The 25,067-nt window shown below is 40.7% G+C and overlaps 2 protein-coding genes across 4 annotated transcripts in view; both read right to left on the bottom strand.

The window, feature by feature from the left end:
* DCAF8 (DDB1 and CUL4 associated factor 8) overlaps nucleotides 1-6,009 on the bottom strand; it is a 35,365-nt gene extending 29,356 nt beyond the window's left edge. Inside the window, exons 1-2 of the mRNA XM_006922897.3 lie at nucleotides 5,841-6,009; nucleotides 4,873-4,945 (exon numbers count right to left, since the gene is read on the bottom strand). The gene's annotated coding sequence lies outside the window, so the exon portion shown is untranslated. The remainder of the gene's footprint in view (nucleotides 1-4,872; nucleotides 4,946-5,840) is intronic.
* Nucleotides 6,010-12,741: 6,732 nt separating this feature from the next.
* Nucleotides 12,742-25,067, bottom strand: PEX19 (peroxisomal biogenesis factor 19). 3 transcript variants are annotated; one of them, XM_025040493.1, is made up of 9 exons: nucleotides 24,932-25,067; nucleotides 23,401-23,510; nucleotides 22,829-22,994; nucleotides 22,290-22,375; nucleotides 21,912-22,073; nucleotides 20,686-20,862; nucleotides 20,413-20,457; nucleotides 16,173-16,207; nucleotides 12,742-13,311 (listed from the first exon to the last, which is right to left on the bottom strand). In XM_025040493.1, the coding sequence occupies exons 1-8, from the start codon at nucleotides 24,999-25,001 to the stop codon at nucleotides 16,196-16,198; spliced, it is 828 nt and encodes a 275-aa protein (XP_024896261.1). In that variant the 5' UTR covers nucleotides 25,002-25,067; the 3' UTR covers nucleotides 12,742-13,311; nucleotides 16,173-16,195. The 3 variants fall into 3 exon arrangements, with proteins under 3 accessions (XP_024896261.1, XP_024896260.1, XP_006922958.1); XM_025040492.1 differs by having other exon boundaries at nucleotides 13,269-16,207; XM_006922896.3 differs by lacking the exons at nucleotides 12,742-13,311; nucleotides 16,173-16,207 and adding an exon at nucleotides 17,681-20,247.

The following is a 25,067-nucleotide window of genomic DNA, read 5'->3' as shown; positions in this document are numbered from 1 at the left end:
ACAGACCTTTTATAACTTATATATGCTTTTTAAAAATATACTGAATTCTACCTTTCAGCTCATTTGCTTCATCGGTTGGCAGAACAGCCATATTTAAAGATAGCATATGGTATAATAGAAAGAAAAGGGCTTTAGTGTCAGTCAGACCCAGGTTTGACTTCTATTTCTCCCACCTACTTTTGAGTGTTTCTTTTCTGTAAAATGGGATGATGCCATTACCCTGCAGAAATTGGTTTTGAGGATTAAAGATGATGTTTGCAAAGAGGCTGTCTGTACATGGTAGCATTTATACTATTTTTCTAGCCTCTCATCTCTGGTTCCAGATTGCATTTCCTAGAGAAGCCTGGGCTTCTTTGCCACACAGCAATGATCCGCCAAACATGGTACAAAACTTAGGACACAGTCTCGAATCTATGAAATCTGCTTACCTGCTCTCATTGGCCTTTTAAAGAATTCAGAGAGCTCTGTCAACATCATCTTTTGAGCACTTTCATGTTCTAAGAACCAGGATAAAGCGATATACCCAGAAACCCACGATATAACCCTCCCACTAAGGTCTTCTTCCTCCAGAAGGTTCAAAGGATAGCTAAGATGAGAACTTCAAAACAATGACCACAGATGATGATAAGAAAGATAAGGAAGTCCTACAACAACTATCCTATGAACAAGGAAATTTGTTCTTCCTTTGGATGAATACTTCCTTTCTCTGTTGATAGTACCAAATGCCCTGTGTTTATAGCTTATTGGTTTTAATTCCAGTAACAGTATTTCGGTATGTTAGGAATGAACTCTAATGCTTTATGCTGTCTCCAGATGTAAAGCTAAGGAATTTTTTATAATGGCTAAACCCGTTTATCTCAATTCAAATGATTCTTAAGAAAATCCATTTCTGAGGAAATTCCATTGTGTTTCCACTATGAAATGATTTACCTTTATTTCAGAACCCAGTCCCCATTACCAGTTTTTGCCACTCACATCCTAAATTTTTCTCAAATCGCTGGAAAGGAAGGACACTAGAGAGATAAAAGGGTGATACGCCAAAGGTACAATTTATAATGAAATAATAAAGAAAGAGAGGCTAAAAACATCAAGAAGTACCCTCCTACCTAGGTTAAAGGGCAGAATTAAGTTAAAGACATACCTGACATTGTGGCAGTGCTTAAAGTACACTAAAGAACTACAGTCTCTTGGCTACCACTAGAAGTAAATCCTATAGTAGCTTTCCAGATAGCTAAGATAAACCAAGAACAACAACAACAAAATGACATGTGAGACAAGCATGGATGCTTCATATTAGAACTTGGCCAAACCTCTTTAAACAGTATCTTCAGAGGATAAGAGCAAATACCTAACCTCTCAGATACAACGACAAAAATTTTTTGTGATGACCCAATCCATCAGACATATTTCATTAATAAAATGCCATCTTTGTCATATTAATCACTCACCATGCTCAATTTGCAAACATAGAACAGACTCAGTTCATTAGTTTATCTCTCACATACACTTTCCTGGGGTTAAGGTAGTACTTGAGAAACTGGGCTTCTGGCCCAGAAACTATGCCCTGTAGAGGTAGAGATAAAAGACTGCTGTAAAGAAGCAACCAATTCATAAAATTCATCACACACTAATTTTTAAAGAGCTTTCAAGGACTTTCTTCTCACTCCAAAAGAACTGAATCAGTAAACGAGACAGGTAGCCCCTTTTTCTGACCAATTTTAACAGCGATGAAGTTTCTTGGGTACATTCACGAAAATGAAAGATGAAGTTTTCATTTTACTGTATAGCTAACCTAAAATCACTGACATTTGGCCCTGAAATTAAGATATGCATAGTCACTACCTCTATGCCTGTTGCTGATTCAATTCTTTCAGTTGCCTAGGTTCCAAATGGGTAAGGATAAATAACAGATTATCTTGGCTCACTGATAATCTTCTTAAGAAAAAAAAAATCTTAATTCGATCTTAAAAACTAGCTCTAACACCAATGTTAAATAAAGAGCTCTGCTTGGATAACTAACTCTGTCTTTTATAATCTGGACATTTCCTAGACATGTTTAGAATAACTTTTCTACAGTAGATAATATCCAGAAATAAATCTATTTACTGAAAACAATGTTTAACTAGTCACTTCACGATTTTAAAAGCCTGGAATTCATTGACAGAATACAGGACCTAGAGTATGAAACTCTGAAGAGCTCTGTCTCTCACAACAGGGTGCATTTCTATACAATGCCTTCTTATAGCATCTGTTTGCTTTTGAAATGCCACTATTGTTTTAAACTGGCGACAAAAAAAGCTGCTTTCTTTTAGCTCTCTCTGAAGACAAACTTCTGTCCTAGGTTGATCCCTGTCGACACTAAGGATCATAGCAATGGAACTGAATCTTATACATTTAATAGAGTGCTACATAAAATGTCCTGTCAGGCTGGAAATTAAGGTCACAAGTATATCCAGCCTCCCATTCAGCCATAATACTTCCTAATAAGATGTGATAATTCTTATGCAACACCTTGAAATATGAAATAGCTTCGGAAAGATAAGAATCTTAAAGTTGTGGTCTGCAGACTAAGAATATTGACTCATTGTATACACAGATGTCACCTGGAGCATACTATGTGAAACCCTTCCTCGGGGACAGGGGAGGGGGAATCTTAACCAACATACAAAGTAATAAAGAACAGTTACGCCTCTTTCAATATATTTTCTTTTCTACTCTGGCCCAACATAGATCTCCAGATCTCGTAAAAACACAAACAATAAAAATGCAGTCTTGGCCCATCTCACCACTCTTCATCTCAAGGCTTTACCTTTCAATAGAGAGAACTTAGACCCTGCATGGTGGTAATGCTAGTTGATCAACTCTAAGTTGATCACTGGCTTGAATGAATATAGTTGCTTTCATCACAATATAATCAACACTTTAACTTTCACGTGCCCTTACCTACACCAAAAAGATGTGGAAAAAAGCCAATAAGATTAAAAACTTTTCGTCTGTGCTGTCATATTATTAAGATGGTCTAGCTGGGAGATGAAATAAAAAACTCTGCATTCCTAACTCTCTAGCCCAGAGTCACTTCATAGAGAAAGGAGACCTTTTCATGGTCTAGTTCTTTGATAATCTATTGATGAAGATCACTACAGAGCCCAACATTTAGAAAAAAATGTATTCCCTGCATGGCAAAAAAGGAAAAAACATACGTAGTAGCTGGACCAGAGGTGGTGAACAACACTGAAGCAGGAAGAAAAGGAATTATAGGCATACCTCATTTATTGTGCTTCCCAGATGTTGTGTTTTTTACAAATTAAAGACAAGACTCTCTACCACCAAAAGGATTACAACTTGCTTTATGGCAATTTTGGCTTTACTGTGGTGTTCTGGAACAGAACCCATAATCTCTCTGATATATACCTGCACAATACTTGTGTCAACTTTGATCAGGTGTACTAATAGAGAGACCAGAGGAAGGAAGAAATGAACAAAAGAAACTTATCAATGTGTAGTTTAAAAATGTATTTTAATATACATACACCAACATCTAATAATCCTGCTGTCCTGTGGTCATAAACTGAACTGAAGCAAGCTCAGAAGACAACCAATCCCAGGTGAGCACCTACAAAGCAAACATCTAAGCTGACCGATTAAAAGCAAATTTGAAAAAATAACCAGGAAAACACATTCAAAAAGCAAAATGCAAATAAGTGTAAACTAACTTAGTCAAAGCCATATCGATGATGTACAAAAAAACAGAGGAAAAAAATTTGTCTATTATATGCTAGGCATAATCTGAGCTTTATATAGGTTCCCTCATACAATACTAACAATGACCTTAAGAGGTAAGTGGTATTTATCCTACCGTTAGAGAAAATTAAGACAGAAGTTTAAGTAACTTGCCCAAGGTCACATGGCTAATAAATCTCAGTACAGTATTTAAACTCAGGTCTGTCTAGCTCTAAAGACTGTACTTTTTCCCTTCATATCTTACTGATACAAATACATACCTCCAATAATAACCTTATTCCAGTTCATAACGAGCATTTTCTAATCAGAACGTCGTGTGAAATAAAGCTCACCAGTGTCACACTCAATCTTTTCCTACTACAAATCATGAAGATATTAAGAATCAGCCAGGCTTCCCTCCCAGAGCCACTCAGCTCTTCTGTCACATCCCACGAACCTCCACCATAGCACTATTCTCTGCTACCAAAACCCAAAAGTTTTACAAAAATTACATTTACAAGTGTGTTCCGACTCCCTCTTTGGCACTTGTCCATGCTGCTGAATGTACAGGATGATTCCTCTGCTGACCAAGAATTCTTCATACCAGCTACAAAAAAGCAGCCACTTTTTTCTACCCAAAAATTACCACTATGTCCTGAAAAGTTGGTGGACTGAACTCAGACACCAACTAAAGAAAGGTAGCATCACTCATCACTCCCCAGTTTTGACTGACAAGCAGCTAAATATTACCCTCTAAATTGCAAGGAATGACAACGCAAAGCTTTCAAAGAAATCTGATTTGGCAAAAGGCTAAACAGAACTCAGGCAAACTAATTCCCAGCTTTTAACAATGTGAGAAACATGATCTACACAAATGCAAAACAAAATGCAAATAAGGGAAACATTCACTTCTAGGCCTGAGTCATTTGAAGATATACAGCAATAGTTCTGGACAGAAAAAGTCAAGACGCCAACAGCCAATTAAACCCGTAAAAGTAATTTAACCAGAGCTGGAACACAACCAAAAACAATACCCCAATTCTTTTGGAACTTGTGGTAAGAATTTTGTGACTTTAGTGGTCAGCACTTGAGCACCAGGGTAGGGGCTCTATCTTGAACTCAGGAATTTAAATGCCCTCAACTCCTACTCACCTTTCCTCCTTTATCACTGAAGTAGGGCCAAGCTGAGCTCCTGAGAAAATAAGCCTGTAGATTCACTGAAGGACTGAGAAAAATTAAAGTTTAAATGGCAACGGTGTCTCCTCTACTAAACATAATAAAAAAATATTTATGCCTATATTTTAGTATTTTTAGACCTCAGAATTATTTAAAACCAGAGTAATTTATCTAATTCTTACGATTGAGTAGATAACCTACAAAGTTACAGAAATAAAATGAACCAGGCAAGTCATCTCCCAGCTCCATTAACACGTAAAAGTCATTTAAAAGGAAAACCTGAATCTTTTCAACCCTAACCCACAACCAAACCTCTCAAAAAGAAGCCACAGAGTCGGGGGTGGGGGTGGGGGCGAATCCTGGAGAGAATGTGATAGCGCTGGGGCCGGTTTGTTTACAGACTCCAGCAACAATCGTGAGTCAGAAATTCAAGCCACAAGATGCTTTCCAACTAACAGGGACCAAACAGGACCGTTCTACGGTGTCCTGAAAGATCTCAGGGTGAAGGAAGGTAAACTAAGAAAATTATATTACAAAGGGTACAAGAACAGCCTGCAACAACTGGCTCCGGGGTTCTTGGACCTCGGCCTTCCGTACAAGGTGCTGGGCCCGAGAACTCGGGATGGGGGAGGGGGCGCATTGCCCGGTGGCCCCGAGGTGACGGGGAAACGTAGGGCGAGCCGCGTCCCTCAATCTAAGAGGGGGAAAAAGCACACACAAATGGGTCACCCAACGAGGGAAGACGTCCCAGTGGATTGTGGGGCAGGCTCTTGGGGGCAACCCCAGGGCTGACCGGAGGAAAGGGCAGCCAGTCCTCCCAACGGAGACTTGGGTCAAGGGAAGAAGACCTGAGCCCTAGGAGCTTAGGAAAGAAGTCAAACCTATCCTGAGGGGGAATGGGCCAGGGTAGAGAGGAGCAGGCCAAGCCGGAACAAGACACGGACCGGGTAGGTCAAAGGGTGGGGGGGGTGTCCGGCTGGGGCAGTTACAAGCATGTGAGCCGGCGAGGCTCAGCAGCCCGCTTCCCGTTTCGGGTCATCCTTCTGCTAGCAGCTGCTCCGACTGTTCCAGGCCCAGCCGCCCTGTCCACTGCCGCCACCAACGCCGCCGCCATCTTACATTGGCCAGCGGCCGCCACCACCACCTCCTCCGCTCTCTGCGCTTGCGCCTGCGCTAGCACGCTTTCCGGCCCCGTTTGCGACGATGTGCTGGAGAAGACGGAGGCAAGAGTGGTCGCGCGAGTTCACGGCTCCCAACTCTCCTCGAAGAATGCGTAAGGGGCGGGGCTTAAGGCCAACGGAAAACAAGGCGAGGGGCGCGTGCGCATTACCTAGGAGGCGACGTCGTTTTTGTAGTCCTTCGGGAGGCTCGCATCCCTTGCGATATTAAGAACAAACGCGAGTTAAGGCCCTCTCAGATTTGTGGTGATAATAAAATTCATTCCTAACGGGCAGGCAGGTGACTTCCATTTTCTGCCCGGTGTTTGAATACTGGGACCAGCAGTTCTCGCCAATTTTTCTCTGAAAACCGTATTTCCCATGAAGACGATTTTCTTAAGTGGTTTCTATACCTTTGAGGCCGACTTCCCCCTGAGAATCACCATTTACCCATTTTTAAAGAAGGGAGTCAGAAGCTTGAAGAGCAGCTAAACTACTCGAGACTTTTTCTCTAAAGAGGGGTGGTGTGTTGAAGGTTCCCAAGAATGGACCCAGTGATGTACACTCTGCTTCCGACACCTTAAGGAAGCTGCAGAAGATCCCTGACAAAGTTACTCCCAGCTGCCAAGCTGGGGGATTTTTTTACCAGAAGGCCATGGTGCAAGAATATGACCCCGTCTCTCACCTCCTCTACTGCTACCCTCCTATTATAACTCATGTATTAGACTGTTGGAATAGACACCTAGCTGTTTCGTTGATTTCCATTATTGTCATGCTAGTTCAGCATAAGTCAGCCAGAGTGCCCTTTTGAACTGCAAGGTCATATTTCCCTGCTCAAAACTTCCAAGAGCTTCCCATGACACAATAAAAATGAAAATGGCTTTCAGGGTGGGCCTTCCGTGATCTGGCACCTATTTCTCCCCTATCGACTCTCACGCTACACAGCTCTGCTCAAGCTTTATTGGCCTTCCCCTTGTCACGCCAACCAAAACATGCTGCGGCCTGGGGCTTTTGCACGTGTTCCCTCTTTTGGGAATGTTCATCTTTTCTTCTGATATTTAGAAATGCAAATTATTTTGGTGTACTCTCCTTGTATCCGGCAACCTTGCTAAGCTCACTAATTCTAATAGTTTATTTGTAGGTTCATTTGGGTTTCTACATATCTAATCATAGTATACTAGTTAAGAACACTGGTTTTATTTATTTTCCAAAACAGAACTTTTCCCCCCATCTCTCCACTTTGGCAACCATCAGCTTGTTCTCTGTATCTATGGGTCTGTTTCTGTTTTTTGTTTATTCACTTTTTTTTTTAGATTCCAAATATAAGTGAAATCACACAATATTTGTCTCTTTGACTTATTTCACTTAGCATAATACCCTCTATGTCCGTCCATATTGTCGTAGATGACAAGATTTTATTCTTTTTATTGCTGAGTAATATCCCATTGTATGTACCATATCATCTTTACCCATTCATCTATTGATGGACACCTAGGTTACCTCCATATTGTAAGTAATGCTGAAATGAACATAGGGATGCATATATCTTTTCAAATTAGTTTGTCTTCTTCAGATAAATACCCAAAAGTGGAATTGCTGGGTCGTATGACAACTATTTTTCATTTTTTGCAGAAGCTCCATACTGTTCTTCCATAGTGGCTGCACTAATTTAAAGCCCTTAACAGATCTTTACTAGACTTGCTTAATCAGCTCTCTACTTAAATGCTACGTCCTCTGAGAGGCAGCTCTTGACTATTCCAACTAAAATGGGACCCTACACCACCATCCTTTTTTGTCCTGTTAGTTAAACATAAGGCAGCCATGTTTACTCTGCATTTATTTACTCTGCATTTTTCCATAACATTTTTTACCTGTAACATTTAACCTATAATTATGTTTTTAAATCTAACTGTACTGCTAGAATATAAGCTCTATCAGGGCGGGTTCTTTGTGTTTTTCATCTTTCTAACCCCAACATCTAGAAAAGTGCCAAAGCACAAAGTAGCTATCTAATGCCCTACCATTCTACCTACTCATTCACTCATTCCATCAACAACTATTGAATTCCTACTACATATGAGGTCCTGTTCTAGGTGCTGGAGCTGCAGTAGTAAATAAGACAAATCAAGATTCCTGCATTCATGGAACTTATTTATTAGTGTAGGAGTTGTGAGTATAGGGGGAAGAGAGGGACACACAGATAATATTAAGTTATGAAGAGCACTGTAAAGGAAAAGAGAGCAGGGTGTGCTCTTTTTTATAAGGGATTCAAGGAAGGCCCCTCTGCTGAGGTGACATTTGAATAGAGATCTGAAGTGAGTGAGCCATACATACTGGGAAAATAACCTTCCAGGCAGAGAAAACAGGAAGGTAAAAACAACAACAACAAAAACCCTGAACCTTGAGTGTGCTTGGCATATTCAAAGAATAGCAAGGAAGGCAAAAGAGCAGGTAAGAAATTAATTTGGAGAAACAAGATGGGAGCCAGATGTCTTATGGACTTAGTAAAAAGAGGACTTTGGGTTTTCCCCTAAGAGTGCTAGGAAGCCATGGAGAGTTTTGCATGAAAGAGTGCCATGATCTTTTATCAATGAAGAAATTTACTTTGGTTGATTCTTTGACTGCCTGAAGAGAGGCAAAATAGAAGCTGAAAGGCCAGTTAGGAAGCTATTGCAGACCTACAAGGCTAGTGTTGCCGTGGAAGTGGTTGGAAGTGGTTGGATTCAGGATATACTTTGGGTGCAAGATAAAAAGTCAAGATATCTCAGTTATTTTTTTACTTCAACAGGATGAATAGCAATGCCATTTACTGAGTGGGAGGACAGGAGCAGGTTTGAGGGGGAATTATCCAATTCTAGTTTAGACATGTTAAGCAGCAGATACCTATTAGATTTCCAAATGGAGCTACTGAGTAAACAATTGAAATATGAATCTGAATCTAACAGAAGGGACAATTGGTGATATTATTTAGGGAGTCACTAAGATAGCCATGGGATGGGGAACACTCACTTTGTTAATGTGGAAGGAAAGAGAAATTGTCTATAGACTGAGCCTCTAATTCTGAGGCACTGGACTAGTAGAGGGCAGAGAGAAAGAAAATCCAGCAAAATTTATTTAAAAGGAGCAACCAGGAAATAGGAAGAATTTAAAAACCAAGAGAGCAAGGGGTCTTATAAAACAAACTTTTTAAATGTTTCCAGAAGGGCATTATAAGCTGTCATTCCTGTTTGAGAGTTTGATGTTGAAAATGACTGAAAATTGACCACTGCTTTGGAAACATGGAAGTTATTTAAGATCTTAACAAGAGTGATTTTAGCAGAGCTATAAAGATCTTCTGTGATCTGGTTTCTATGCTCACTGCTTTGATGGACACCGCCCAATTAATTGTTGTTATCACCAAATCTTCTCTTATTTTGGGCTTTCCTATTACATTTGAGGTTGTGGTGATCATTACCCTTTCTAGATATTCAATCTCACTGATTTCTGTGACACTATATTCCATAATTCTATTTATATTTCTCTGCCCATTTATTTTTCAAGCTTCTCTTTCTCTTCATTCTACATGCTCTTTCAAAGTGAATTTATTCATTATTAAACTACCATCAACATAGTGATGATTCCCAAGTCTTTATTTCCAACCCAGATTTCTTCAAGCTTTAGACTCATGTACCTGATTGACAATGGCACTTTTAAAAAAACAGCCTTGAGATAAAATTCACATACCATACAATTCTCTCATTTAAAATGTACAATTGAATGGCTTTTAGTACACTCATAGATATGTGCAACCATCACCACAGTCAATTTTCAACCATTTTCATCACCTCAAAAAGAAAACCAGTACCCTTTAGGTATCACCACCGCCCCCCATCTTCTCATCCCTTCTAGCTCTAAGAAACCACGAGTCTACTTTATCTCTACAGATTTCCCTATTCTGGGCTTCTGTATGAACGGAACCATATGGTATATGGTCTTTTGTGACTGGCTTCTCTCACTCAGCATAATGTTTTCAAGGTTCATACATATTGTTGCATGTATGCATACTTCATTCCTTTTTATAACCAAATATTTATTGTATGGATGCACCACATTTTGTTTGTCCATTTGTCTATTGATGAACACTTGAATTGTTTCTACCTTTTGGCTATTATGAAAAATACTGCTATAAATTGCACATTCATGTGCAATTTTTATGGGGATGTTTCATTTCATTTCTCTTAGGTATATATACCCAGGAATGGAACTGTGCGGTCATATGATTAACTCTATATTTAATCATTTGAGGATCTAGCAGACTGTTTTTCAAAGAAGTTATACCATTCTACAGACACACCAGCAATGTATAAAGGTTCTAATTCTCACCATCCTTGATAATACTTGATATGTGACTTTTTGATTCTAGACATCCCAGTAGGTCTGAAGTGTTTATGTCATTGTGGTTTTGATTTGCACTTCTCTGATGAATAACAATGTAAAGCATCTTTTCCTGTTTATTTAACATTGTTATCTTCTTTGGAGAAATTTCTGTCAGATCCTTTGCCCATTTTTAAGTTGGGTTATTTGTCCTTTTATTATTGAGTTGTAAGAGTTCTTTATATACTCTAGATACAAGTCCCTTATCGGATATATGACTTGCAAAAATTTTCTCCCATTCTATGGGTTATCTTTTCACTGTTTTGAAGGCGTTCTTTTTTAAATTTTGTTGAGTCTAATTTATTTTTTTTTCTTTTTGCTCATGCTTTTGGTGTCATATTTAAGAATCTTCAGCCAAATCCAAAGTTATGAAGGTTTTACTCCTGTGTTTTCTTCTAAAAGCTTTATGGTTTTATTAATTTTAGGTCTTTGGTCTATTTTGAGTTAATTTTTGTACATGGTGCAAAGTAAGGTTTGAATTCATTCTTTTGCATGTGGCTATCCAGTTGTCTCAGAACTATTTGTTAAAAAGACTATTCTTTCCCCACAGGATGGTTTTGGAACCCTTGTCAAAAATCAGTTGACCACATAATGGATTAAAGATCTGAATATAAAATGTGAAACATAAAATGCAAAAAAAACAAAACAAAACAAAAACAAAAACCCCATAGAAACTAAACTCATGGACCTTGGACTTAAAGAGGATTTTATGAATTTGACCTCAAAGGCAGAAGTAAAAGCAAAAATAAATGAATGGGACTATATCAAACTAAAAAGCTTTTGCACAGCAAAAGAAACCGTCAACAAGGTAAAGAGACATCCGAATGGGAAAATATATTTGCAAACACCACCTTCGATAAGGGCCTAATATCCAAAATACACAAAGAACTCATACAACTCAGTAACAACAACAACAAAAAAACCCAAACAATCCAATTAAAAAACAAGCAGAGGACCTGAACAGACACCTCTCCCAAGAAGACATACAAATGGCCAAGAAACATATGAAGAGATACTCAACATTGCTATTAGGGAAATGTAAATCAAAACCACAATGAGATAACATCTCACACCTGTTAGAATAGCTAGTGTTGGAGAGGATGCAGAGAAAAAGGAACCCTCATACACTGCTGGTGAGACTGCAAATTGGTACAGCCACTATGGAAAACAGTATAGAGGTTTCTCAAAAAAACTAATAATTGATCTACTGTATGATCCAACAATCCCTCTATTTACCCACCAAAGAATTGAAAACCTATATCCAAAAAGATATTTGCACACTGATGTTCATAGCAGCATTATTCACCGTGGCCAGGACATGGGAGCAACTTAAGTGTCCTATGACAGATGATTGGTGAAAGAAGCTGTGGTATATATATATACGATGGAATATTACTCAGCCAAAAGAAGAGATGAAATACTGTCATTTGCGACAACATGGATGGACCTCGAGATAACCATGCTAAGTGAAATAAATCAGACAGAAAAAATTGAAAACCACATATCACTTATACATGGGATATAAACCTAAAATCAACAAATGAACAGGACAAACAGAGACTCATGGACATGGACAATAGACTAGTGGTTACCAGATTGGAGAGGGGAGGTAGATGGGGTAAAAGGGGATCAAATATGTGGTGACAGAAAGAAATCTAACTATGGGAGGTGAACACACATTGTAAATATATATTTGCCTTACTGTTAAAATGTACAGCTGAAACTTACTGGATTTCGTTAACCAATGTCACCATAAAAAAAAAATTAAAAAAAATAATAATTTTTTAAAAAAGCAGTTGACCACAGATGTATGGGTTTATTTCTGGGCTCTATTCTATTCCATTGGTATCTGTGTCTATTCTTGTGCCAATAACATACTGTTTTGATTACCATTACTTTGTAATAAGTTTTGAAATTGGGAAGTGTGAATCTTCTTTATTCTTTTTCAGGATCATTTTCTTATTCTGAGTCCACTGTGATTCCATATGAATTTTAGAATGAGCTAGTAAATTTTCCACAGAAAAAGTCAGCTAGGATTGTATTGAATCTGTAATTGCATTGAATCTGTAGATTGTTTGGGGAGTATTGCCATTTTAATGATGTTAGGGCTTCTCCATGAACATGAGCTGTTTTTCCATTTATTTAGGTCTTCCTTCATTCAACAAAGTTTTGTAGTTTTCACAGTATAATTTTACACATTTTTTGTTAAATTTATTTCTATGTATTCTTTTTTTTTTAACCTAAGTATTCTTTTTGGTGCTATCATGAATGGAATTTTCTTATTTTCATTTTTGGATTGTTCAATATATAGAAATACAACTGATTTTTGTATATTGATCTTAATGTCCTGCAACCTAAATACATTAGTTCTTATAGTTTTTTAGGGGATTCCTTAGGATTTCCTACATACAAGATCATGCCATCTGCAAATAGTTTTATTTCTTCCTTTCCAATCTTAATGCATTTCTTTTTCTTTCCTAATTGCACTAGCAATTAGAACCTCCAGCAAAATATTGACTAGAAGTGGTGAGAGCTGATATCGAGTTCTTGATCTTAAGGGGAAAGCATCCAGTCTTTCACTATTAAGTATGATGTTAGCTGTAGCTTTTTTGTAGATGCACTTTATCAAGTTGAGAATGTTCCCTTCTATTTCAATGAATAGCACATCAACATTACCAAACTGAACTCACGTTTGCTCTATTTTCTGTCAAACTCTGACTGCTCCTATTCTTATCTCTTAGTTGACACCACTGTTCTCCTGTCTTAGGTTGGATTCCCTTGAAGCAGAGTCTGAGAAAGGGATTCTGTTCAAGTGGTTTATTGATGGAGTGCTCTCAAGTAAAACCTGTAATGTAGTGAGAGAAAAAGATAGGACAGGGGGAAAAGTTAGACAAAGATATGGGTTAAGCTGATTAGTTTAGCCCCCACTGGGAACTTTTGGCACATAAATGGCACATCTGTCCCACCTTGAGTATAGGGGAAAGGAATTTTGTATGCTAGTATCATTTGCTGGTAACTTATTACATATCATCACTGATAATACAATCTCTATCAGACTCTCAGCTGACTTCTTTGTAGGAATTGACATTATACCATTGGCTGTGGTGCTGTCTCTGGGAGGGCATAACCTTCCAGAAGTTTCCAGAAATGGCTCCTCTTGACACAGAGGGTAATTCTCAAGAGGATGCAGATGCAAACTATTAGCAGCTAACACTGAAACTTCCTGGCAAAGGGATCTAGACAGGGTACCAGCAATGTCTACTACAGTCCACCTCTACCATCGGTCAGACACATTTGCTTTGTATATTAAGTTTACTCTATCCAGGCAGTTGCTTCAGTGTTCTGGTTAGTCACAATTTCTGGAGAAACTTACAAGAAGAGGTTCTGAGCCCCTGGACATGTTGTCCTTATTAGGTCATAATAGTTTACTTACTCATTTACAGTTAAAACTGAGTATAGGAAGACCAAGAAATATCCTAGGGTCACATGTGCATCACTTTACTTTCTGCGTTCATAATGTAGCAGCAGCCCTAACTCCTCAAAACGAATTGTCACTTATCCCAGATGATCTGGTAACTTCTTTCTTTGCTTGATAGTTGCTGGCATTAGGAGCCTAAAGTGGCCAGATGACAACCATATCTTTGAGGTTATTGAGATTCTTATGTTGTGCCTGGTAGAAACATCCCCTCTTTGGGAACTAGGACCTCCAGACCCACAGAATTTAAAGTTGCAGGAATGGGAAGCACAAATGGGATGATGTTGAATAGGGTCACTCCTATTTCCACCCCTTGGTTCCAGAGCCCATGAATTCTACTAGGGATAAAGCACCCTACTATGGTCATGTAGGTTTATACTCTATTGCAAAGGACAGCACACCATCCTTGCTGGCACCACAAATGCACCTTCAAAAGGCCATTCCATTACTCTGCCAAGTATCTTTGGGATGGAATTGTATTTGGTAGGAACAGCGGATCATACTGTCATGTGCCCACTGCTGCATCTGCTTTGTCATTAAGTGGGTCCATTGTTTCAAGGCATTATTATATAGGACCTCCATGCCAGTAGATCAAACATCTCTTGAGTCCTTGGATGGTAGTACTAGCTGAGGCATTTAGGTTTGATAGGCAAAGCAAAACATATATCAGTCCTGATCAGAATAAATTGCCTTTTTCAGAACGGAAAATGTTCAATATAATCAACTTGTCACCAAGTGGCTGGTTGTTCTTGAGCAGGGGAACTAAGGGATCAGCATTGCTTTGTTGCTGACAGGTTGGTAGTGCTAGCAAAGTCAGCCTTAAGTGAGAGAGGAGTCTTTGCTAATAAGCCAGTAAAGAGCTTCTATATCTGCTACTGGGGTGATTCGACTTATGGGCAAACTGTACAAGAACTGGGACAGGTTAGGTGGTCCTGAAATCATCTTGTTTATATTGGTTATTATTTAGCACTTTTCTGGTGAATACTTTAATAGCTCCCACTCTCAAAGATCACCCAAATGCTCCATGCCAGAACTTGTTTTCCCCATTTTCCTGTCTTGCTCCTCTGGGCCCCTGACCAACTAGCCCACTGACTGTGCTTCCTATGTATTTCCTTGCCTCGGGCCACTCCTCTCTCCAGACAAAGTGGATGACCAGGTACATTGCCTAAAGACCTACTCATTGAATTTCTCCTTTGTCTTTCAGGATTACTCTGGATGGGGCTGTTGAGAAGCAGTAGTCCATATTTGGCTTGGTCTAACATATCAAGCCAACCTACCCACAAACCAGACCTGAATTTTTTCCTTCTCTGTCAAATGGTTGAAGGAATTCTTATGTTGCTATAGGTATGAACTAAGAGAAAGGTATCAGTGCAACAGATGTAGGTAATAGGGAGGTCTGGGGCCTCTTGTTCAATTAACTTACTTGTGCCCACCAAGTTTGCTTGGGCTTCTTTCCAAATGTACAATTACTATTGTAACATGGATGGCTGTTGTATCTACCCAATCTTACAGTTTGGTAGGTCTGACAAGAACCAGCTTGTTATATGAGTAACTGGTCAGTCACTTGATATTTTGTGGTCATGCACCAAGTCTCTATTAGAACCTAACAATATGCCAGGAGACGCTTTTCAAATGGTAAAACTTTCTCTACTGCAGATAACATCACCTTATTCCAGACACCTAGAAGTCTGTACTGTGGATTGTCAGAGAATTCACACAGCATCTTTTCATTCCACAGATACCTCTAATACCACAGAATTTTCCAGGTCATATGGCCCAAGCAGGAGGGCAACTTGTATCATAGCCTGGACCTGCTGCAGAGAGCTTTCTTGCATTCCCCTGTACAGAATATGCTGCCTACAAAACTGAAAGAGGCCTACCAAGGCATTGAACTTCTTTCTTGGGGTAAAAAACACAAGATGCAATAACTTATCCTCTACTTTGGAGAGGATGTTGCAGAATGCTCCAGATTGCTGGACTGGTAAACTTAACCAATGTGACAGGGCCCTGCATCTTTGCAAGGTTTGTCTCCCACCTTCTGTAGTGTATGTGTCTTACCAAGGAATCCAGAGTACAGCAGGTCCTCAAATAACATTTCGTTATAACACTGATGAGATGCCAAAGGAATCAAACTCTTGTTTGTACCAATTAGCCTATGGTAAATTGGTTTCATTATATGTCATTTCCCTTAAAGTCACAAAACCTATTAACATCAATAAATGAAGACTTACTGTATTCACTATTATCAGGAATGTCAGCAAACTTTCTGTAAAGGACCAGATAGTACATATTAATACCACATACCCATACCAGAAGCTATGTTACTTTCTCCAGTAAAGAAAACACATCCAATACAGGACTGAAGTTGTACTACTTGCTCAATTTTGCAGAAGTCCACTGTAATCCACCATAGGCCATCCAGTTTTTGCAAGGGCCACACATGTGAAAGTAAATGATATAGAGACCAATACCTTGCATCCTTTTAAGTTTTAAGGGTGGAACTAATCTATCATTTCCCCAGAATGTAAAATTTTTTTATTTACTATTCTGGTAGAGGTGAGAATGCAGTTTCAGGGGCTTCTACTTGGCCTTTCTCTCAAACTACGTCGAATATATCTATTCTGATTATACATTTAGAAACTGAAAAAATGACCATAAAGTGGTTTTCTGGACCAATTGCGAGACAGATTTGGGTAAGCACTTCACTTATTACCTGATCCTGTTACTTCCCTACTGTAATAAGGGTGGAGTGTGGGGTTTGGGGGAGGGGAAGTGCTTTGATGGTGCTTTGAGTCCTTGGTGGTTAGTGTCAATTCAGACCCCTTATCTGTTTTCCAACTCAAAAAATCTGGGTGTCCTTTCTCTAGCGTATGGTTAACTAAGTAAATAGCTCTTTCAATTGCTAGGCTGAGTCTGAGAACTCTCTCAGGCCTAAAAACTGGGCAGAGAACTCTATCTTTTCATTGAAGTTACTGACCTCAATGTTCTGGTCAACCATTCTTGATCTTTTAATTATATTGAAATCAATACCCTCCTTGGCTGCCCGTCTAGTCCCTAAGACCACCCATGTTCCATTAGCCATCTCCGCTTGTACCATGCTGCCCTTATGGAAATCCACCCACCCTGCTTCTGAGAGTTAAGTGTTGCCATTTGGCCTCTGCTATGCCAGAGCTGTCATCCCCACTGCTACTAGGAAAACCAGATGTTAAACATCCCCTTCCATCAGCTTCCACCCAGAGACAGACACTTCTAAACTTCTCAAAGATGCTGGTGATCCCTTTTTTAGTGCCTTTCCTTTAAGTTTTTCCCAGGCCTTCCTGAGGGATATAGTCAGCTGGTGGCTTTTCCATAATAATATACATTAATTCTCACATGCCCACTTCCTCTAAACTTTTTGATCATTTCTTGTACAGTCTGTATTCTCAACTTCATTTACTGTGGGCCATCACGTTTCCCAAGCTCCCCAAAACCATCTCCAAAGTATGTTATAAACACCTCATGGGGGCCTTGCTAGGATGTTCCAGTCACAGGAAAATGCCCCTATTATCACAACTTCTGTAGAAATTTGACTCTAAATTCTTAAATCCAAACCACAAATTTCCTTTTAACATACAGAATTTTGGAACTGAGGTACCTCCTTTAAGTTTGAGAGTAGCATGAACACTTCAAATATAGCTTAAACATAACCTTTGTAATGGTTATTTTTAAGTCGCAGAAAATGCAGACTAGAAAAAAAAACTAATGTCCTTACAGTGACATATTCTTGCTGAAGAAAAAGTTCACTTACAAGCAACCTTCACCTAGGAGGGAGAGACCTACAAACAGAAACATGTTTGGCTGATGGAGCTAACAGAGATTGAGGAGGGCCCCCGAGTAGTGCTACTCAAAGGTGATTAAAAGATATACACTGGTCTGTGAACATTTTACCAGTCTGCAACATGAGTTAGAAATTGAGAGTTTAGAAACTTTTTAGCATTTTGACATTGCTGATATTCAAGTGCCTGATCAGTGGACTTATCCTGATAAATGGGGTCTGGTCAGTTTGGGTGTTAACAAACTTGCGTTGTGGGGAGCATATAGTGTGAACTGCACACTTATCATGGGAAATAGGAACACACATTGGTGTATGAAGAATTGGATATCTATAAAACAAAAAACCTGGTCCTTTACCACAGACAGTATGAGGAGTGCTCCATTCTACCACAAGTCCTAGAATAATTCAAATAATGCTTTTAGAACAGAGAGTCCCTGAGGTCAATTTGTTCATGTTCAATCAAAATAAAAATGAAAACAAATGGCTTGAGAACAAAACTAAAGTGGACTGGGGCATCTATTCAGATTCCTGGATTAAGCCCCTACCAGCAAAAAGTGAGAAATTGTAAATGAAAACTGGCAAGACAGTAGGCACACAGTTTAAGAAGCAGAGTCCCTTTGTGCTTCCCTCCCACCTCTCTATCCTCACTCAGCTTTTGGCTGGAGCTGTAAGGAGAGAATTTGGGCCATTTAGGCCCACAACAATCATCACAAATCTGTCAGTATGTCTCCCATCTCATGGAGAATAAAGGAGTCTTAGATTTAGACCTGGGCTCTTCCACACTCTGATTAGGAGCAGCAGCTGGACTTTCTCAAAAAGCCTGAGGGCTCAAGAATGATTCCTTCCTTGCCAATACCATAGAACATGTGAGATCTTAAGGGGTGAAAAGTCTTATCCCAGGGGAAAGTGACATGTCAGGAGCTCAAAGTGACTCAAATTATGAATGTGAATTTGCTCTGGTAGTTATTTTCTATGTGCTGAACTGGACAGCCAGCTGGTCTGACCAGAGTATACCAACATAAGGCGGCCTAGGTCCATAGATCCACTGGCTCCTGTAGAGGAGGGCAAGGTCAGCTCAAAGAAAAATAATTTAGAAAACACGTTAATAATATATTATTAATAACGTGAAATGTTAAAAATCAATACAAATTAAAGGGCTTCCCAGACTGAAATACTCAGAGGAAATGAGGAAAGGCCATTCTCCTTTGCCGAATGAGGTGCAGATCAAGCTGGAGAAAGGGGATGGTGGTGGAATCCAGCACTGCAGTTATGCCGAACTAGTCTAACATTACTCAAGTTGCAGCTTACAGAAGCTGAGGAAGATCAGAAAAAGACCTGGATGAAAAACAGGCCACACTCCTCACTCAGAATATTTATTAGTTAAGAAAAAGGACCTAGGCTGCACCCCAACCCTTTTCCCAAACTACCTCTCTGAATCAAGGGACAGGATTCAAAGGAAAGAGATGGCTCAAGTAAGCCAGAATGTCTAGGGAAGAACAGTCATTCATTTCCTAGACCTGATACTATAACTATATGTGTTTGCCAGGGAGACGGGGCCAGTGAGAGTGGTGGATGGACTAGATGAATGGGAAACAGGATGGGCCCTGCTTTGTCAGTTTGGGCTCAGAGAAGAGTTGGAATAAACAGGTATTTTTTAAAAGAGAGGAGATAAGAGGAGAGGCAAAGGGCAAAGGAAGGTCAAGGGCTGGGTTCACTCAGATCACACAGCATTGTAGAAAGAATCAAGGCAGCAACTTGAATTCTCAGGCTGGAACAGGGAGTAGAGGACTCAGCACCCAGAGAGGAAGGAATACCAGGGTTTCTCTTTCAACCTTACTGTGATTAAATGCAAAAGCCTTCACTTCCTTTCCCTTCAGGGAATTCTGAAAGGTCTGTCTGAAGGCAAGATGGCATGGTGACAAACCTATAACTCCAGTCTAAGCTGTTTCTCCCCATTCATTTCCAAAGACTCTGTCCAAGAAAACCATAGAAATAGAGTCACAGGATTCTGTCCCTTTTCCCCAGGTCCGAGAGGGAAAGCAGAGACAAAGCATAAAGACTCTGGGTACAAAGGTGAACATCAATGTGGCCAAATATAACATTACTTTGGAAGAAGGAAGATACATGCCCCAAAAGGGATGCCTTCCTTCACCTCATAGGTCATGGGACCTTTGCTAGCAGCAGAAATCACAATTGAAAGAGCTCACAAAAATGGCCTGCCCAATAGGTCTAATTCCTAAAAAGACAGAGAAAAAGCCTCAGCCGGTATGGCACAATCTTGGGTGGGATGACAGAGGGCAATGAGCAGACCACTCCTGCAGATGACACTCCTGCCTCAGCTCCCAGTAGTTCTGCTGACTCCAGATGTTCCCCATGACTGGGAAGCGAGGAAAAAAACATGTTGTGTTTCACATGATCAGACACTGTTCGCCATTGGCACTTGGTGGGCCCGACAGATTGAGGGCATCCAGGTCAAAGTTGAGGCCAGGAGGCTGGAGGAGAGATGAAGGGACTCAGACAACCGCTCATATTTCAGGTCACAGTATGTGAAGGTCCATCCCTAGTAGCCACAATTATCACCTGAGGTGGAACCACTAAAGGTTAAAAAATTCTGGAAACTTGGGCTCAGATTAAAATCTAGGAGAAGATATACTCACCATCTCCCCAGCCAACTCTTTTGGAGGATGGCCCAAATCCTGTAGCTGGAAAATAAGGAGAGGAAATGAGACAGAGAAAATCCCAGAAGAGAATATAGCAGCCGCAAAGAATCTGAGCCATGATCTTTCTGCTTTCTCCCGAGGACTGTATTATGTGGCCTCTCTTGTGCTCCCTCCTCCTCCTGGGTTTGGCAGTATGGCCTCCTTTCTAGATGCTTCCTCCACCAAACACCCAAGCGACAGCACCAGCAGGCAGGCAGAGGGAAGCCTTACCTGCTGCATAAGATCCAGCACCGTCTCAAAACGAATTTTCCGAGTGGCCTCACTATCTGCAGAGGTCTCTGCCTCAAACTGCTCACATATCTTTCCCATCACACTGTGCTGCTCCTGGTATTTTTCAAACTGCTCTGGAGGTAGAGATTCCTGGTGACTCTGCAACCATTCTGGATACTAAGGAAAGAGAAAATGGGAGGAGAAGAATTAAGTGAATAATGAGTAAGACGGGACAATAAAATATGAAGAAAAATAAAGTATGAAGGGAAGAAGGACAGAGCAGAAGGAAAAGGTAAATTAGCTAATTCAGAATGAGAAGTAGCGCTGACTCCAACTAGATCCTCTGGCTTTGCGAGCATTCATGACCATGAGAGGATAGCAAACTTTTTATGCAGTGTGCGACCTTGCATTGAATCCTAGATTAGAGCAAAACAACTGCTAGCAATACCATTAGGACAATTGGTAAAATTTGAATATGGGATATGTTACATAACAGTATTATATCAATATTATATCATTAAATATTCCTAAACGTGATCACTGTACTGAGACTATGTAAAAGAGACTTTTTTTTAAGAGATACAAGCACTTAGAGGTAAAGAATCATGATGTGCACTATTCTCAAAAGGTTCAGCTAAAATAATGAGATAAATAAAAATAATGATAAAAAGGATGATTAATGCCAACATAAAGCAAATGTGCAAAAATGTCAAAAATTGGTAAATTTATATGAAAGTGAGAGTTCAAATTTACAGAAAAACTGAAAAATACTGTTGAGAAAGGAATGAGTAGGCATATAAACCAGACAGTGGCAAACTTTTTCTGTGAAGGGCCAGATAGTAAATATTTTAGGCTTTAAGGGCCACATATGGTCTCTGTCATTTTTCTTTCCTTGTTTTTTCTTTGTTTTGGATCTACAACCTTTAGAAATGCAAGGAGTTGATCAGACAATGAAAGAATTTCAAATCAGTTTACAGAACACTAGAGCTAAAGGATTTCCTCTTCTACCTTATATATCCTCAGAGTGGTAGCTTTATTCTCTTAAAGACATAATTCCTCTCCAATTCTCTCCACTCCAAATAAATAAACAAAAGAGAAAAAAAAAAATAAATGGACTTGTGTACTCAAATTTCTCTATCTCTGCAGGCTCTAAGCAGACGAAGTAGCCCACAGGAATTGATACAATGGAGAGCAAGGAAGAAAAGCAAAAATAGAAGTTCACAAACCTTTTCTGTGATCTCCTTCAGTGATGGGTACAGCACATCTTTGGACAGTAGGTTCTGCATGATACTCTGCATGATGGGGAGGATGTTCCCTTCCCCATCCCCTTCATCTAAGCCGAGCCCTTCCATGGCCTTGGTGAGTTCCTCCTCTGACATACCTGAGTTCTAGAAAGGACAAGAGAGAGGTGAGCAAGTATAATGTCTCATTGGGATGCTTACTACCCTTTCAGGTGGGAAAGAACATTTAAACTTGTCTGTAGCAAAACAGTGTGTCAGGGACAAACTTGAGATGATACCCAAAAGAGTCCATCTTTGAGACTCTATTGGTGAAGTGTCTGGGAGTGGGCCCCTTGTAGACCCCTACCTCCTCCTCCCCCTCACCTGCAGATCAGTGGCATTTTTAGCTAGTCCACTTAGTGTCTCCTTTAGGCAAGAAGTAAATTCTTGTTGGGAAGTCGCATCACTGCCTAGTAGAGATCAAAAGAGCCAAAGTCATTTAGGAGTTTAACTGTTTACTTATCTAGACTGGCCTGGTTATGAGCTTAGATATGGAGCATTTACTAGTGAGTCACTAGCACTCCAAATCTTTGAATGCTCTATGGTTATCTTTATAGTCATTTTCACAAATCTACATGAACTTGTATATCAGTTTGTTCTCCATGAGGACATCCAAAATAACACTGTAACCTTTAAAAGGTTTCAATAATCCTTCCCATTACTTTCTACTTATCTCACCCCTTTCATTAAAAAGGGTTCCCATCCTTCTTCCCATCTCCTTGCCCCGCCCCATGGCAGTGGTATCATGATTGCTATCAATTTGATGTATTTGTATCAATTTGATGAATTTTGGTGTATTCAAGCAACAATGACTTAAGAGGTTTGTTTAGATATTTCCAGTTGTCTGGGCATGCCCCCCTCACCCACTCTCCCAGCAGCCTCTGAGAGCTTTTGGAACTGTTCCACCAGGTGGGGCTCTTCCTCAGCCAACTCCTTCATAGCCTTCTCAAACTCTGCAGTGGCTTGGGAAGCCAGCTCGCTGTCAAATAGTTCCTGGAAAAACTTCTCTTGGGAGGCGAAGAGGGCATCCTGCAAGGGAGAAGTAGCCAAATGAATCTCTCATTTGGCACTGCACTACACCTGGCCTCTGACAAAAGCCACAGGCAGAGGCTATAGGAAATGTAGTGCCTCTCTCCTACTCGCCTCCATTGGACATTCTAACTCCCTCCCTTAATGAGGGTAGCAAGAAAGGGAAGGGTATGGAGTGGTATTCCCAAACCATTTCAACCTTCTCTTTTCTCAAGGAACTTCTTTAAGATCTCTCACTTCCACCTTAAGTCCTTGTTTCACAAGGACTGAAGCCTGCAAGAGCACTCAGCAATGTGAGGTCAAGGCACCCGCCCCCCACTCCCTCTGGCCCACAGGGGCCTGCTGCAGCTCTGCTGAGAGCTGCATGCTATCCCCACCCCCTCCCTTAAGCAGGTGGAATTTATACTTTGGCAGTATCTCCTGGTGATCTCTTCTGGGGTCCCGAAGCATCAGGGGCCGTGGTGGTAGGAGGGGGTGCTGGGGAGGGTTTGGCCTTTTCGAAATCATCAAGAGCACCTTTAGAGATAAGAGACATGGTATGTGTGTTGGAGATGGACGATGATGGAAGGCTGAGGGGTTTCTGAGCAAAGCATTGAGAGAACAATCTTCCAAACTGCCAGCTTTCCTAGATTTTTCTTTTGAGTCTCCCTTTCTTGGCCCACTGCTCAGTAAGCCTCCCAATTCCCTCCTCATTACCTAATTTATTAAGATCAAAGGGGAAGAAATGCCTTAAGGTGGAACAGGTGTCTTTCTCAGAGCTGGAAGGAGTTAAAAGAAGTTCTACAGAGACATCTTCATCTACAGTGCCTTCCCTGCCACACTCATGATTCTTTAGGAATGCCACACAAATATCCAACAGGATCAGAGAACACAGATGTCCTTAACCCCCTGAACTCCCTCTGGAACCCTTAAAGGAATAATCTTTGACAAAAGGGCATAAGCGACAAGATGTCTCATCTAGCCTCCCATGTACCCTGGTACTAGTACAAACTGAGGGACTCCATACTGTACTCCATGGAAGGGCATCAAATTCTCATCTCTTATCCTCCAACATAACTTTCCCTGGCAAAGCTCCTAGAACTAGCTCCCTCTGGCCCCAACTCTGTAAATAACTATGTGCCACTTCACACAGAATCACTTGGCACTCTTCATTGTGTCTGTTTATCCTTACACCTGCCCACATCTTTGTGACCTGGCAAGAGACAAAAAATATTCACCTCTGCCCTGAAAAGCCTATCCTCATTCTGCTTGCCAGGCCTAGGGGGAGGCACTGGCCCCACTCTGGGCAAGAAGACAAGATGAGTGAAGGGCAGGGCTAAGGAAGAAAAGAACATCCATCCTCTTTTGGGAGGGTGAACTGTGTTCCCCTAAGACCTCTCATCCTCGCTTTTTAAAAATAAAAGAAAGAGAGTCAGTTTCAGCTCTGACCTGATGAAAGAACTGGAAAGAGGCCTGGTGAGAGAAAGATGAAAGGACTAAGAGAAGGAAATTAGTGTCTTTTGCGTTAAGAAAGATAGGACACTGCATAGAAGGACGCACTGCAGGCTTGCTAAGAGTTAATGTAAACAATCTGTGAGTGTCCGGTTCGCTGCCCACCGAGAACCGAATGAAGTTAGTTCTTCAAGAACTTAATCTGAACTAAGCTGGGGGCCAGATTAGAGCCAGATCGTGAAACGCAGAACTCTGGGTTACTGCTTCCCCTCTCGCAGAGAGATCAACGGTCTGGGTTCTCAGAGGCCCAACGTGAACTTCCCAGCTCCCGCAGCAGAGGTAGGAGAGGGAGACTCAGAGATCTTCGGACTCGCAGTCAGAAACTCCGCCCCCGTCCAATCTTTGGGCAGCCTCCCCGTCCTACCCCAAATATCTCAGATTCACTTGACCCCATGAATGGGTCCTCATACTCGCCCTCCTCGGGCCTTTCCATTACAAGCTCTTACTTTCTAGAAGCTCTTCCAATTCCTGGTCCGCTTCGGCCACGACCCGACAGTCCTCCTCCGCGGCGGCCATCTTGCTACCTTCGACTCGCCGTAGGAGGCGGGACTCCGCGGCGCCACGCCCCGCCTTTTCCGCCTC

This window comes from Pteropus alecto, unplaced genomic scaffold (genome assembly GCF_000325575.1).
Source record: "Pteropus alecto unplaced genomic scaffold, ASM32557v1 scaffold359, whole genome shotgun sequence".
Classification (NCBI taxonomy): Eukaryota; Metazoa; Chordata; class Mammalia; order Chiroptera; family Pteropodidae; genus Pteropus; species Pteropus alecto.
The sequence above is the reverse complement of the archived record's forward strand: the minus strand, read 5'-3'. Positions and strand labels throughout refer to the sequence as shown.

What these genes read in the sequence shown, in the direction of transcription:
- PEX19 (XM_006922896.3), bottom strand. Translation starts at nt 25,001, where the DNA reads ATGGCCGCCGCGGAGGAGGACTGTCGGGTCGTGGCCGAAGCGGACCAG. An exon ending in CACCAGGAGATACTGCCAAA is followed by an intron (nt 22,995 to 23,400) that starts GTATAAATTCCA and finishes TCTCCCTTGCAG; the next exon opens with GATGCCCTCTTCGCCTCCCA. An exon ending in TGAAGGAGATCACAGAAAAG is followed by an intron (nt 20,863 to 21,911) that starts GTTTGTGAACTT and finishes CTCTTTCCTTAG; the next exon opens with TATCCAGAATGGTTGCAGAG.